Consider the following 15489-nt stretch of genomic DNA (forward strand, 5'->3'; position numbering starts at 1 on the left):
TAATCCTGTATCCCCTGTAGTCGCTGACATATTCATGGAAGACTTCGAGGAGACAGCCTTAAAAACAGCTCCTTTCACTCCCAGGTTTTATAAAGGAGGAAAATCTTTGTTTCAGAGAGCACACGGACTCTGTGATGACAGACACCTTGCCGCTGAGCTTCAACACGTCAAGCAAGTACTGCGAGACAACAAGCTCCAAGTTCCACGGCCCCGTCACAGAAACCGAGTGAAGCCAGCCACAGTTGATCGTTTGCCTGCTGTACTACCATACGTCCGAGGAGTCACTGACAAGATTGGTTACATCCTGAAGCGAGCTTCAATTAAAACATACTTCAAGCCGCCCAAGAAGATTAGCCAGTCCCTACCATCTGTCAAGTGTCACATACCTCTACAAGATGCAGGAGTATACAAACTAGATTGTGACTGCGGCCTCTCTTATATCGGTCAAACTAAACGAAGCATAGGGACCCGCGTAAAAGAACACATAGCTGACGTCAAACACCGCCGCTCAACGAAGTCTGCAGTCGCCGAACATGCTGAAGGCTCCAGCCATTATATTAGATTTGATCAACCACAGATCCTCGCTAAAGAATCCAAATTCCTACCAAGGATGTTTCGCGAGGCTATTGAGATTAAAAAACACCCTAATTTCAATAGAGAAGATGGCTGGAAGATATCACCTACTTGGGACCCAATAATACAAAAACTCAAAGCTAAACCCAAGAGCAGCGCTGCAAGACATCACGACACAGTGAGCTCATACTGCGTAGGTCGGACCATAAATAATTAATTAAAAATATGAAGGTAGAACGAGCAACATCTTCTGTCAAGACGAACACCATCTCAGTCTGCCCGTGACCATGATAGGTGTGGTGTCGAAACGTCGGGAACTAAAACCAAAAATTAAACCGCGATAAAATCCGTAAAAGTCGTTTCATTTCAATGTCTAACATTCGCGTAAACCTAAGAAACCACTAAGCGTAACATGTTTATATTTTTTTAAGAGCAAAACTGAGTTATTTGAATAGATTAAAGTCGACCACCTTTTTTGGGGTTCTGTACGCATCTCCGCTGCCAGGTCGTCCGTCCGTCACCAGACAAGGTATGTCATGAATCGGACTAGCTAGACAGTTTAAATTATCAGATATATTCCTGCTGCCACTATAACAACAAATACAAAAAATAGAGATAAAGGATGAAACAGAAGCAGCGTTGTTACGGTCTTAATTTGTTGGCGATTTGTTTATTCGAACGGATACTGACACCAACTCGCACTGACCATTTTAATTAGGGGTTGGTGTGAAGAAGAACAGCGTAACGGTAGGAATTTAATAGGGGAGTAGGTCTCAAAATAGGGTATTCGACTAAATCTAAGAATTTAAATCGGTTTAGTCCGTCCGATAGATACCCAAAAAGATGTTGAATACGTATTTTACATCTTATCGTATCATAAAAAAAGTAAGGAGTTAAAGCACTTAACATATTGTAATGTATGGTATTGGGGGCTAGAAACATCACTTGCTAATAAAAAGCTTAGGTACTGGTAAGAGACGTCCCACGAAATTTTAAATCACAGTATCCAGTTCATCTTTTGTTAACGAGTCAAAAGAAAAATAAGGATCCAATATAATACTACGAAATCTGTCTGACGGTGTAACAGTTTTTCTTTTGCAATATATCAAACTTGTATCAAATCTAAATATGTTTAATCGTCAGATCCAAACTAGTACTCATTTTCTCTAATATCGGTTCTTAATCGAGTTTTTCATTAATTTCAATAAACTGGCGGCTACTTTTCAATTAATGCATAACACACTTCAACACGATCAGTTAGAGAATCCATAAACGCTGATTCACAAGACTCCTATCCACAATAATTTATAACTTAGGCGTTGGGAGTGGAAGACGAAGTAAATTAAACGCCAGAACTACCCAAAAGACTGCTAATAATTTAATAAAATTAATAAAAATGAAGCCGAAATCTTTTTTATTCATTGTACCATAGACAGCTTAAAGCCATGGTAGAAAAATAAAAAAAACGAACGCATCCATAAAACCATAAAGAAAATACGGGAAAATAACAACATCCAACCTAACAAACATGTCCGACTTGTGACTGTGAATCAGTACTTCAGTAGAACGCGAATTGTTGCTACTAACGATATGATATCGTTCTTTTCCAAACTCTCTCTGAATAACTCACAGAAACCACCGGTGGAGCTCGCAAAACCAGCTTATATGGACAAAAGTGCGACTCTACAGGAGCTAGGTTACAGAGATGAGAACGACTTGAAAGAGACAATATACGGTTTGTTTTGACGTGCTTTGGTGTTGTTTTGGACTTGTTGGGTTGTTTGCTTGTGGTTCTAACGTGTGTTGTGGTGTTCTAGACTTTTTGCGGACGATACGGGATCCCGAAAAGCCGAGTACTCTCGAGGACTTGAAGGTGGTTTATGAAGAAGGAATCTTTGTGAAGGAGCCTACAGCTGACAAAGTTCCAGTGTTACGTGTTGAATATAATCCGACAGTGCCTCATTGTTCGCTGGCGACGCTCATAGGACTGTGCATAAGGATCAAAATACAACGCTCGATACACCATCCAGTGAAACTGGACATTTATATCAAGAAAGGCGCTCATACGACCGAAGATGAAAGTGAGTACAGAACATTATTCATACACACGCTGATATGTTTTCCAAATCCATTTTGAGACGCCCCAAATACATAGTGATAAATAAATGCATTTCTAAATTTCTTAAAGTCAAGGCATTTAGAATATACAAATATTTTGCAACTCATTGCATTTCTATTGCTAACAACATTGTATAATAGTATTTATAGATAATTGAGATAAATGTATAATTAAGCCAATTATTATCTTTATTGATAGGTAATAAAGATAAAAGGTGCAAGTTGAAAGTAATTAACTATGGGTGTAACCATAGACGTCATCTATACTATTAGAGCTAAAATTAGAATTTACTTTGATGATAATAATCTTTATTTTTTTTTAATTTGCAAATATTTAAATGTTTGTCATAAATAGTTTTTTTTTTTTCTTAAAATGAAAACTATCCTTTGAACTTTTCAAACTATGATCATGTTATACCAAAATTTATGATTTAAATCATACCTGCTAGGTATAAACAAGTTTTTATATCATTTCTTGTGCTTTATAGGAAAATCCTTCAAGCCAGCTATAAAAAAACATGTATATTTCCATTCTTTTTTACCATATAAAAACTTTTTACTCACAAGTTGTTGTTACAAGACTTTATTATGCATATTTGATAATACTTGTGACTTTATTGAACTTTGTTATCTTACAAGAGTTATTAATATGTATAATTACACAAATGTTATTTAACAGAATATCTACTATGGTTTTGTGGGTGGCTAGTGGGTGTCCCATTTTCCTTTGGCATTCTATGTAATTGTGGCTCCTTTCCTGATTGTGATAAATGTAATGGAATTGAAATAAATGCTGTTCGTGGATTTTTCTTGAATGGTACTTTTGAATATGAGGAACTACAATCAGAGGAACATAGAGTTATTAGACCTTGATTCCTAAGTCAGTCACTTTTAGGTTAAATTTGAGACCATAATTGACAATATTGGTGTGTCTTCTTATATTAAAACATAGTTAAAAATAAAACTACTTTATACAACCATGAAGATTACCAAATCAAATAAACCATGTCAGTTGTTTATTTATTTAATGTGTTTGTTTAAAAAGACACACCAAAATTGCTTACCTTTTATAAATAGGTGAAGTGAAGATTATTGTTTTTTTTTTTTTATTAAATTGTCATACACTGCTGTACATAGGCCTCCTAGAAGCATTGCAAAAAAACTGAAAATTAATAGCTTCTTTTGGTCTGTTCCTTTTCATTTAATTAACAGACAAAACATTGATTGAATGCAAGCAACTTAATTATCATCACAATTTTATTGATATGGCATGCAATGGTATGCAAACTATTCAGCCTTTATCTCTTCCCAGACTTGTCCCACATAAATGTTTATATTATAACAATATGTAGTTATAAACAATGTTATGTAGTCATATTTCATCATGTTGTTTGTTTATGCTGTAGTTGCAGAACAGAAAGAATCATGTTCTCATACTAAAATACAGAGGGCCTAAGAGTATCTTTTAATGTAATATTGTTTAATTTGTGCAAGTGAGACACAACTATATACCTTCTAATTCACTATTACGCTTCCACTCCAATGGTATTATTAATATAAGTGGTGGTAGGCTCCAAGTGGCCTACTTTGCACATGTGTGGTAAATAATATTATCTTTGTCAGTAACAATCATTACCGCCGACTAATGTTTGCAATCAAATAATAATATATTTCTATGTTAATAAGTAGACATACAAAACGAAGCTATGCATGACGGTAAATTTTTAGGTGTCTAGGTGTAGCAGTTGGATATAAAAAAAAATCAATAGGCACATTACCAATTGAGAATCAAGATTTGAAACATTATGAAATGTTTCAAATCTTCATTGCAACAAGGTGAACTCTAGACTGCGTTCTTTATTATTTTTCTCTTCCTGTTGATGGTATCAATAACCTTCTTTTAAAATGACACGTCCACTAGCTTACCGCATCTCTAGCGAGGATTTTTTTATCCCTATCGATTTGTCGAAATAAATGCAGAACAGTAGTCCAATGAATCATAATACATAATATGGTAATGAACATAAAAGGATGAATGACATTTATAATCTTGCATTATCTTATGTAACATTAAACTCCTTTCCCAAATAATATCTAGGTACTTAAGACCTTCGAAAGAATCAAAGATGTTCCAAATATCTTGTTCATTATCATCGTATCTGTTATCTCGTGAGATATCTTTAAGAGGCCGGTGTAAGCAGCGCGCAACTGCAATTCGACGCGAGCCAAAAATCCGACGAAACATTGCTATCTCTATCGGACTTCTCGCGGCGCAGCGCGTAGCTGTGTGCGTGCGTGTAGTACGTTTGTAGCGAGTCATTCATAATGACTGATAACCACTGCATTGTACTAATTTTGTTCAGTAAATGCTTTATTTTTGTTATTTAATTTTCGGAACCGTTGGTGAACACAAAAACCAGTAATGCTTTTTTTGGAAATTATTGTACGATGGCTATATAGATGGCTAAAAATCTAATAAAATAAAACATGAACGAAAACTTTTCAATACAAACGTAATAACAAAAGACGGTATTTAATTTATCTAGGTCCCTATTAAACTTTTAGTTTAAAACGTTCACTATTACGAAATGCCAGCGAATTGCATTTCGTATATTTTAACACCGCTAACAGCATGTTTTCAACTTATTTTTTCTGTAATTTAATTCTTAATATTAATAATCTTAATATCATTTTAATAGGAACATAGATTATATAGTCTAGTTGCAGATTATCAAAAAATATTAGCGCTCTCGCATGTCTCACCAAAGAAAGATAGGTATACCAACATACCGTAACGCACGCATATTCACTTTATTCAAAACTAGCTGTCGCCCGCGACTTCGTCCGCGTGGTTAGAAGATATAAGTTATAATTTATACCCGCACTATTTTTTTTTCCACATTTTCCATTGTATCTTCGCTCCTATTAGTCGCAGTGTGATGATAAACTAAATACTTTTGAATTTGGACAAGCAGTTCCTGAGATTAGCGCGTTCAAACAAACAAACAAACTCTTCAGCTTTATATATTAGTACCTATAGAAGTATAGATAACATTTATGAGCTTAAAAAAGCTTATGAGGATAAAAAATACATATATTTTGCTAATATAAAGCGCCTTCTCGTTTATAACCACAACAATATCATAACGGGCCGTGCAGCAGAAATCGTAATATTTTAATTTCGTTATAACTTCAGAACCAAACGTCCAATTTTAATTATTCAAAGATCAAATATTATCTACATTAACTGTACTTAGTGATCGAAATAATTAATTTTAATAAGGATTAATAGCATGAGTAAAATAAACGCGTTTAAATGTAGAACAAAAAAAAACAAGATTTTCCAATAAAAAAAATGGTTATTGTACCTCACTCGACATAGATAGGTATAGTGTGTCGCAAACTTTTTTGTAGATATTTATAAGATCTACAATTACTTAGAACATTTTATGGTTCTATCTTTAACAGTTTAGGCAGGGTACCCAAAATAAGTAACTTCGACGACCTCCGTGGTCGAGTGGCGTACGCACCGGTGTCAAGGTGTCGCTAGCTCTGAGGTCCCGGGTTCGATCCCCGGTCGGGTCAATGTAAAAATTCTTATTTATACATTGTCTCGGGTCTGGGTGTTTGTGGTACCTTCGTTGTATCTGAATTGCATAACACAAGTGCTCTAGCAACTTACTTTGGGTTCAGAACAATGTATGTGATGTTGTCCGCATTTATTATTATTATTATTTTTGGTTGATTTTTTACACCTTGTGTCCGAGTCCGAGTATGTTTTCGTTATGAAACTTATTTTTTGGTACCTAATAGGTAACAAATATTACGTAAGTAATCCAACCCAAGTTTCATTTTTTTTGCAATAAGAAAGAGTGCCTATTTTTTCACACTATGCCATTTTTGCATTAAATCTTTTTCCAAATATTTCACTCCCACCACATCCATGTATCGGCTAGAGGCCTCCGTCGACTCCGTCGTAACTCGCCTATACCTACGCGATAATCACCTACAGCGAGCGACAACTGTTACCAAGTTCCGTTTAAAATTTTAAAGTAGGTATGCTAGAGGCGGTTTATTTAAATATTATGTTAAACAGTACATACATTAAGGTTAAGTAATATTTCGTAAGTAAATAGTTAGTTAATAAAAAATATATTTATTACTAGCTTTTCGCCCGCGGCTTCGTCCGCGTCGATGTCGGTTATATCGCGTTTCCAAGAAAGAAAACTCTTCAAAAGTCCGGGATAAAACTATCCTATGTTCTTTCTCAAGGTCAACTCTATCTCTGTACCAAATTTCATTAAAATCAGTTCGGTGGTTTAGACGTGAAAGCGTAACAGACAGACAGACAGAGTTACTTTCGCATTTATAATATTAGGTATAGTAGGGATTAAAACGTTTTTTTTTTAAATACCTACCTTGTTAAAATTTTACTTTGCTTGTAGGTACGTACTACGTAGTAGGTACTGTGCCAAATTTCATTAAAATAAGTTCTTCGTCTTCTTAAAGTGCTTACAGATATAAAAGATTTTTTTTCTTTCTTTTTTGATAAAAACTATAAAAAGCTACTCCCGCACTAAGGAATTTAATCCATGTGTTGCGGGGCTTTCACAAACATACAATTCACATGCACAAAGACACTTAGCCTCAGAACAAGCATTCGTGAATCACACAAACGCTTGTCCTACACGGGGATCGAACCCGCGACACGTCGCGCCCAGTTGTTTAGGCGGGATAACCTCAACCGCTCGGCTATACGTGTAGTCAAATTGAATGAAAGTGTCAAAAAACCTTGACAAATATATTTTTTTGCTATTTAGACTTGAAACCATAATTTCAAATTCAAATGCTACAACAAATACATTATAACACTCAAATTTAAAGTAAAGGAGAAATCCAATTAACATTGACAGAGTAGGTATTAATCTAGGCGCGTTATACCAGAGTAAAGCAGACAAAAAGTAAACAAAACCTATGTGCTCGCCCTCGCTCTACCCCGTCCAAATTATTAAATTTATTTAACTATTAATTTTAATTATCACTTATTACGTCGTCGTCAAAAATGAATACTTTATTTAACTATAAACAACAAAACAATCTTTTACATCGGTAAACTACCTAATAGTTATAATGTCGAACCCAACGCCAGCGCATGCCACGAGCAGTGCGTACACGCACACAAACATAGCGTGTCGGGCGTTGGTGAGACATGCGACAGCGATAATATGGTTCCAGATTTGTGATAAATTTGGTTGTGTTCCGTAATACCAAAAATTATGAATGAAAACTTATTATATGTCCACTTTTTTTTTGATAAATTGCAACTAGACTATATAATCTGTGTTCCTATTAAAAGGATATTAAGAATATTAATGTTTTAAGTACAGAAATATTAAGTTGAAAACATGCTGTTAGCGGTGTTAAAATATACGAAATGCAATTCGCTCGCATTTCGTAAATAGTGAATGTTTTAAACTAAAAGTTTAATAGGAACCTAGATAAATACCGTCTGTATCCGAATAACATAACTTTAAGTCGGTGATATGTTCGTAGCGACAATGATTTTGGTATTACGTTTGTATGGAAAAGTATTCGTTCACCGCACCCTTAAGAACTAAGTTTTCGCTTCCCTAACAAACAAGACACAAAACTGCAGGTTTTGTGTTCCAAGTAATGTTGTATAATAGATAGTTAAAACTTATCGTCCAGAAAGACTTCGTTCGTTACTGAAGCGTATTTTTTTTATAGATGCCAAGTTTCCTACTGAAAAGTTTAATGACAAAAACTCCGTAGTAGACTAAGTTTGAACCCAAAATTATGTTGCTAGCAATTCGTAATTAAATTGTTAGAAAACATATCAAAATACTTACACTTCACTAAATACTTAAAAATGTGGTGTAACGCCTCTCTTGGCCTTTGTTTTTGTCTAAGTGTACCATTCTTCCTTAACTCGATATCTAAACGTAGTTTAATATCATGCAGAATTATTCCCACCCAACCTTTGGTAATTGTATTTTTTCCATTAATATAGAAGCTTGTTGATTTAAGTCTGTCAAAAACACAATTCGGGCTAGTTATCACAGAAGGTACAACTTTATATTATCTGAAAACAAGAGTAGGTATTAAATTTATAAATATCTTGTTTATAACGATAGCAGCCCGATTATCATCTCATCATATTTATATTAGCAGATAACTTTGTTTACATTATCCTACTTCCTTGGCAATAACATTGACTTAACCCGTGGCTTTGCAGTATAAATATACATTACTAGCTGATCCAGCAAACGTTGTTTTGTCATGGTGCAAAAAAAATAAAAAATATGGGAATGAAAAACGATGTTATCCGATTCCCAAAGTTAGCGTTGCCAGGTCGCCAAACCTAATAGCCGGACAGACCAGCCAGTTTGGCCGGACATTTGGTTAAAAAAGCCGGACACCCTATATTATTGAGGATTTAGGTACGACAATTTTTTTTATGTAAAATCAGGTCTTTTTGATTATTAAAATAAAAACTTTTTCTCTTTGAGTTGCACAATAAAATTAAATTCAAGATAATTAAACATTTATGAACAAATAAGACATTTTTAACTAAAAAAAAATAACTCCATCATTTTACTTATCGTAAAAAGCCTAACAAAAGCCGGACATGACGGACACCGTTTAGCCGGACATGCAATCAAAAAGCCTAACTATGTCCGGCTTTATCCGGACGCCTGGCAACGCTACCCAAAGTGCACATTAGACTTCATGAGTATCGATTGATCCCTTTCCGAGGAGTTCAATTACGTACACCGTGACACGAGATTTTTTATATTAGAGATAGTTCTTTCGCATTCAAAGCACCGCAAGTGCGTGTATCTTCAACGCCTGCCCATGTATAAACATCAAGACGGGTCGGCTCTTTATACCTATATCCTTCGAGAAGAAGTTCTCCAGGACTAATTCTTGCCAGAGTAGCATGCAGCAGCATGTGGGCATGGTTTCTTTTTTTGGACCGGAAAATCCGTTTGCCTTGCTTCGATCTGCCTGAGTTAAAGTTATTACGGGTCACACAGAAAAAATAAATCATTTCCTAAAACCTAAAAATCGTTAGTTATATGAGACTTGCGTTAAGTAGAATGAAAGGTCTAGGGAAAATCCTTGATCCCACAGTTGTTTTCGCGCTCCTCAAGTTCTTATACGACTCGACTACTGTGTTATAAAAAAATTAGCGCCAAATGTGTACTTGCATATATAACATTAATGTATTCTAACGGTGGTTTTTGGTCATGAAAAACTAGGAAAACAAACTGCCTTAATCAATATTATCTTGACCTTCCTAGATTTTTGGGGCATGGTCACCTCGCGTCATTTGTTTATCATAACGATGACTTGCGATTTACTCTCGTTTTTGTCAGGTACTCATAATGGGGGGTCTGACAAGAGTAAGATACATCAAATATAATATGATTGATATTGCAATACGGTAATTAGGACTTCGGACACTTGCTGACGTCAAAGCATTAGGGTATTGACGTCAACGAGATTATTTTTTGTTTTACTTATTGTAGGTACGAGTTGATTCAATGTCATAGACGTGAAAATCAATGAACTGCAATTAGGGAAAAACGTATTTTTCCTCTTAAAATTAGGTCTTTAGAAAATGAGTACTGTTTTGCCACTTTCAGTCATAATACGAATTTGACGACGAATACCGTTGATGTAAGGAGTTTATACTGTTTTCAAATGGACAAGAAAATTTAGATTAAATTCTAGTCACTCATGTTTACTTAATAACGCAAGCATAACGGGGGTCATTCCTCTTTTTCTTTCCAAGGTTAGATCAAATGCTAGACTAAAATATTTATGAGATACAACTACGTGATATTTTATGCTGTTTCTCGGCTTAGCGATCAAAATGCCACCTTTTACTTAATATTAGATGTCTCACTTTGTGAACATCAAAATACTGATATAAGTGAATTTTTTACCGGTATATAAAAGTAGATGTTTTTATTTTGCATTACGTATACTACCTCATCAACCAAACATGATTCCTGTAACGCCACTGTCTAAAGAAAAGGTATATTTATCCTCAACGAGTTTTGTTATTGTAAACAGGTCTAGCCAGACGTAGGTTCACAAGGCAGACTTGTACTATCTACCTAAGTACCTAGATGTAAACTAGGAACTAATCGTCGTGTTTGTGACTTGCGAAAGGTCGTACAAATGAAGTTTATCGTAATTCTTACTTGTTATGTACGCGGATTACACTATTATTATGCTAATTACGATTCTCCATCTTCCATTGTATTATTATTAAGATTATACTCAAAGTAATGTTAAAAATCGTATTCGTTATGAATAACCTACAAATTAAGTTATCTTTTGGGTCAATCTGACCATTTACCATTTTTGATTTGTAATCATTTTGTTTCTCTTGTTACAGTCAACAAGCAAATCAACGACAAAGAGAGGATCGCCGCCGCAATGGAGAATCCGAACTTAAGAAATCTAGTAGAGAACTGTATAGCCGACGAAGAATAATAACTTACCACAATGGCGCCCGATGCCGCATTCTCAAACATAAGCGACAAAAAATGAATTTACCAAGTTCACTAAATTCCTAGCGTACAAAGGCGTCCAAGTTATAGTAGAATCGAGGAAAGGGGTAAAAATAGAGCCTAATAGTAAGCCACAATCGTCTGACACGGATTGGTTCAATCTCCAGATACCAGATACAGCTGATGTCAACCAAGCTACGAAGAACGCTCTCCCATCTGACAGAGTCCTCGAAACCATCAGGTCACAGCTACACGTAGAAATATCCGTACAGACTGAAGATGGAGACGAGATGGTACTCGAATTGTGGACGCTAGAACTAGATGAGACACAATTCGACACTTCATTGAAGGCCATGAACACAGTCTACTTCCGGATGGGGATATTGCTAAAGTCCTTGATCACGGTGACGAGAATAACACCCGCATATCATCTGTCGAGGAAGCAGAGAACAGAATCTTTCACCATCTTCTATAGAGTTTACAGCGGGCCACCGAAAGTTAAGGCTCTAGGAGAATCAGTCAAGAAAATACAAGCGGGTATGTTGAAGACCCCATTAGGCGCAATATGCTTCTCAGTATCTTACAGAACCAACTTTTCTATATCCCCAAATAGGACGGAGAAGAACAAGCTGCTTTTGTTAAAGAGTGACCACTTCGAACTGAGTCCGAAACATGTGATATTTGAGTCAAAGAAGAAGAAAGACCAAAAGCAGAAAGAACCTAAACCTTTCGGTCCCGTGGACTTGAACAGGCCGCTACGGTTGGCTGCCTTTGTCGACGAAAATGTTATCAGACAAGCTTTTCGAAGATTTTTTTCACTAAGATTCCGATCCCTAAGTCTAGGAAGCGGCCTAAAACACCTTCTAACTCTAGTCCAGCCGAGCTGAAGAGTACCCAAGAGATGAATATCTCAACATTGTCCAAAAGTCCTACCTCTTTGGAAATGCCACCAAAGAAATTTTCGGGTTTCCGAAATGAGAATGAACCGCCTTTAAAACTGTTACATTTCCTTTCGCCGACAACCACCCAATACGGGAGCTCGCTGAGTTTTACAAAGACTTCTTCAACGCGCCTCATTTAAAGTTAGCCGACGATCTGGTTCGGTGCAAGTCCATGAGTCCGGAGTCTGTGAAAGAGATGGAGCTAGCGAATGAAGATTTATCGAAGGACCTTGTATTGTATGAGAACTCTGTTCTGGAGTTCGACGAGCTGCTCGCTGATATGTGTAGATCGGCCGAATGGAGCGGGAATTGAGGGATCAAGTGTACCAGAAAATATGAATAGAATTAAGCACAGTGTAATGAGGTGCTCGCGTGTGAAGGCACAAAGGACATCACTAAATTGCGTACATCTGCGACTGCATTAGTGGGTTTCTAGCTTTTTTTTTAATTTTCACATATCTTTTGATTTCAATGTGAAGCTTTTTGCCTAAATGTCTGATTATCTATAAAGTTTACTTTGCTCAATATATAACAGCCTAGCTTAGTACAGTATGAGCACCTCATTCAACTGTGTTCTCTATACATAATTTTGTGGGTGATGGGACAAGACTGATTTATCTGGATGATTTTATGGATTTTGGATGGAATGGAACGATTGTGACTGTGAACTGTGTTGCTTAATTGTATCCCACTGAAATGTTGAATATAGTGTCGAGATATTTATGATTTGTAAATAGTTATATGTGAATTATTGATTGTTCTGTTCAAATTTATAAACTGATTGTTATATAAGAGTGTTTCTTTAAATTCAATAATACAATATAAGTAGTGATCATGTGTTGATAAATGTATCGTTAGATACTTCAAATACTCTGTAATCAAAATATTCGAATAGACTATTTACATGCCCATATCAATCTATTATAGCATATGTGATAGAAATTGACAGCACTTTTCAAATATTATTTATATTTTATTCGGTGTATGGTTCCATGTATGCAGCATTGTGTAATTCTGCTATTATTAGTGTTTGTATATATTATTTAATATATATTTAGTTTTCCTCGTTTTCCAATTATTTTTAATTTCACCTCTTATGTTAGGTTTATCTAAAAGTTAGTTTTACCACCAAGTTATTTTACCCCCAAAATCAGCCTGACAATGGCTATGATTTTTAATAGCGGGCTTGACGTAAGATTTGGGCCAGTTACAATACTTTATATACATAAGATCTGTTTTACATTTATACACCGTTTCTTTATTTTCCTTCTGCCATATGCTGAACTCGATTATAGAATCTTCTGAAATATTTTTTATTAAGTACCTACTTATTATTCATATTGTCCTTTCGAGGGTAAGCAAATATTGTTTTTTCTTTTTGGATTGTTGCTAGTTTGAAATTATTAAAGTTTATCCGTTCTGTTCTGTTCCGAGTGAATGCCCTAACCTTATAACATTCCTTGAACAAAGAAAATTATAATATATGTGACTGAAAATTCGCACTTCGAAAATTATGTTAAGCCCTTGCTAGGTTTGTCGAACGGACAGGCGGCAACTTTTCTTTCTACACCGCCGCCATTCATTCGTTTGTTTTTAAAATTCAGTTTATAAATAGTTGTTATAGATTAAATAGGTATACTTCTTGACATGGAATTAGTGTTAAATATACTTTTTTTTCTGGCCAGTGAACTGTTATGATCACAAACCTACATTTCATATTGTCTGGTATTGAGGCTAAACAATTAATAGTTGATTTAAAATGCGTAGTTTATTATGTTTTCTTGAAATTTTGGTTACACATTTCTCCACACACTTGAATAAATAAAACATGACATATTATTGAAGTAGTTTTGTCATTCTGTTTGAATCATATTCCTACATATTGTGATGTTTAAGTCGATTTTTCCCTTTACACTGGGATGGAAAAAAATACTAAGTCTTTGTGTTTGCGCTAATGATTGAGCTGCTGCTAATGCTCTCCACAATTATTTTATTAGAATAAATGTTTTGCATGGCAACACCCACGTGTTACTTAACGTGCAGTTATCCATGAAATATTTGTAAATATAATTTAAATTATGTTAATTCATAAATATTCTTGTTGTTTTAATGGAATGCCAATTGATTGTATGTAATGGTTTTAGAAATAGATAGCTTAATAAAACTGATGCATTATTGAATAAATAATTTTCGAACTTCATTGTAGAAATGATTTGCTCATGTTTTGTTCTTGTAGATAGATAATGGTCTGAATAAGATATTTAGTTACTTATAAATTGTTTTTTTTTACCTAACCACCTTTTTTACCCCAATGAATCAATCAATTAGTGATTAGCCTATCGAGGTCCACTGCTGGAAATAGGCCTAACTACCAACTTACGTAAAATACAAGTTATAGAATATCGATTAACAGGTCAGGATTCTTTACAAAGATATAATATTGCTTTGGGACAGTTTTCGAATAGAGCTGCTATAAAGAATAGCTTGTACGGCCAGAATCTATCTTTTGTGACTCCTAAGAAGGGCCGTAAAGCATTGATTTCTGTGCTACTATGATTGCAGGGCGACTATTATAACAAAGGTGTATTGTAATCTTATATAAAGAATCACGTAATTCTAAATCTATGATTGTAATCCTTTCAATCATTTTTTAAATCATCCTCCTGCTCGATCCTTGTAAATAGCTGTGTTTCCGCTACATAGAAATATGATTCCAAAAAAATCTGAGTACGTTCTGAATAAAAAATAATAATAAAAAATTACAAAATTAACCAAAAAGCCACTAAAATATGTAGGCAATTATTTCTTTTGTTATTTTTAAAAGATGTTTAAATTCGTCCATAGACTGCAATATCAAACTTCGCAGTATAGGTTTCAAAACGCACTATATTTTGTTGAAGTGTCAAGCGACGCGACAGCGATTTGCAAACAAACAATTTGAAAAATAAATATAACTTTCAGTTAAACAATGACAAAGTCTTGAACAAATATGTGAAAAGTCTACTAAAAGTGTTAAACTATCTAAATACAGTATCGTAAGGAGTTAAGTTAGTTATTAACAACATAACCTAAAAGTCAGTGGCAATGTTTTCGATTTGCCGGCAAACGCACCCTGCTACGGGCATTGAGCATGCCGTCAGCTGTTGTTTCTTTAATAATGAAGATACCTGTTTGGTTACGGCTGGCGCTAATATCATTAAGGTATTCAGGCTGTTGCCTGAAGGCCACACGAAGGAGGTTAACGCCGGTAAGTTTTGACGCTTTCAATACTTCCCTGCAACAGGAAAATAAATTGTTCGTACTATGCTCTT

General features: G+C 35.0%; 1 protein-coding gene and 1 pseudogene across 1 annotated transcript; both read left to right on the forward strand.

Annotated features, from left to right (window-relative positions):
* The first annotated feature begins 2080 nt into the window (after positions 1–2080).
* On the forward strand, positions 2081–11339 carry LOC113499292 (MIP18 family protein galla-1). Its single transcript, XM_026879714.1, has 3 exons — positions 2081–2308; positions 2391–2654; positions 11123–11339. Exons 1-3 carry the CDS (start codon positions 2164–2166, stop codon positions 11218–11220), a joined length of 507 nt encoding a protein of 168 aa, XP_026735515.1. The 5' UTR covers positions 2081–2163; the 3' UTR covers positions 11221–11339.
* LOC113499291 lies at positions 11233–12512 on the forward strand (annotated as a pseudogene).
* Positions 12513–15489: the final 2977 nt, after the last annotated feature.

The sequence above is a fragment of the Trichoplusia ni genome, chromosome 12 (assembly GCF_003590095.1).
Source record: "Trichoplusia ni isolate ovarian cell line Hi5 chromosome 12, tn1, whole genome shotgun sequence".
Taxonomy (NCBI): domain Eukaryota; kingdom Metazoa; phylum Arthropoda; class Insecta; order Lepidoptera; family Noctuidae; genus Trichoplusia; species Trichoplusia ni.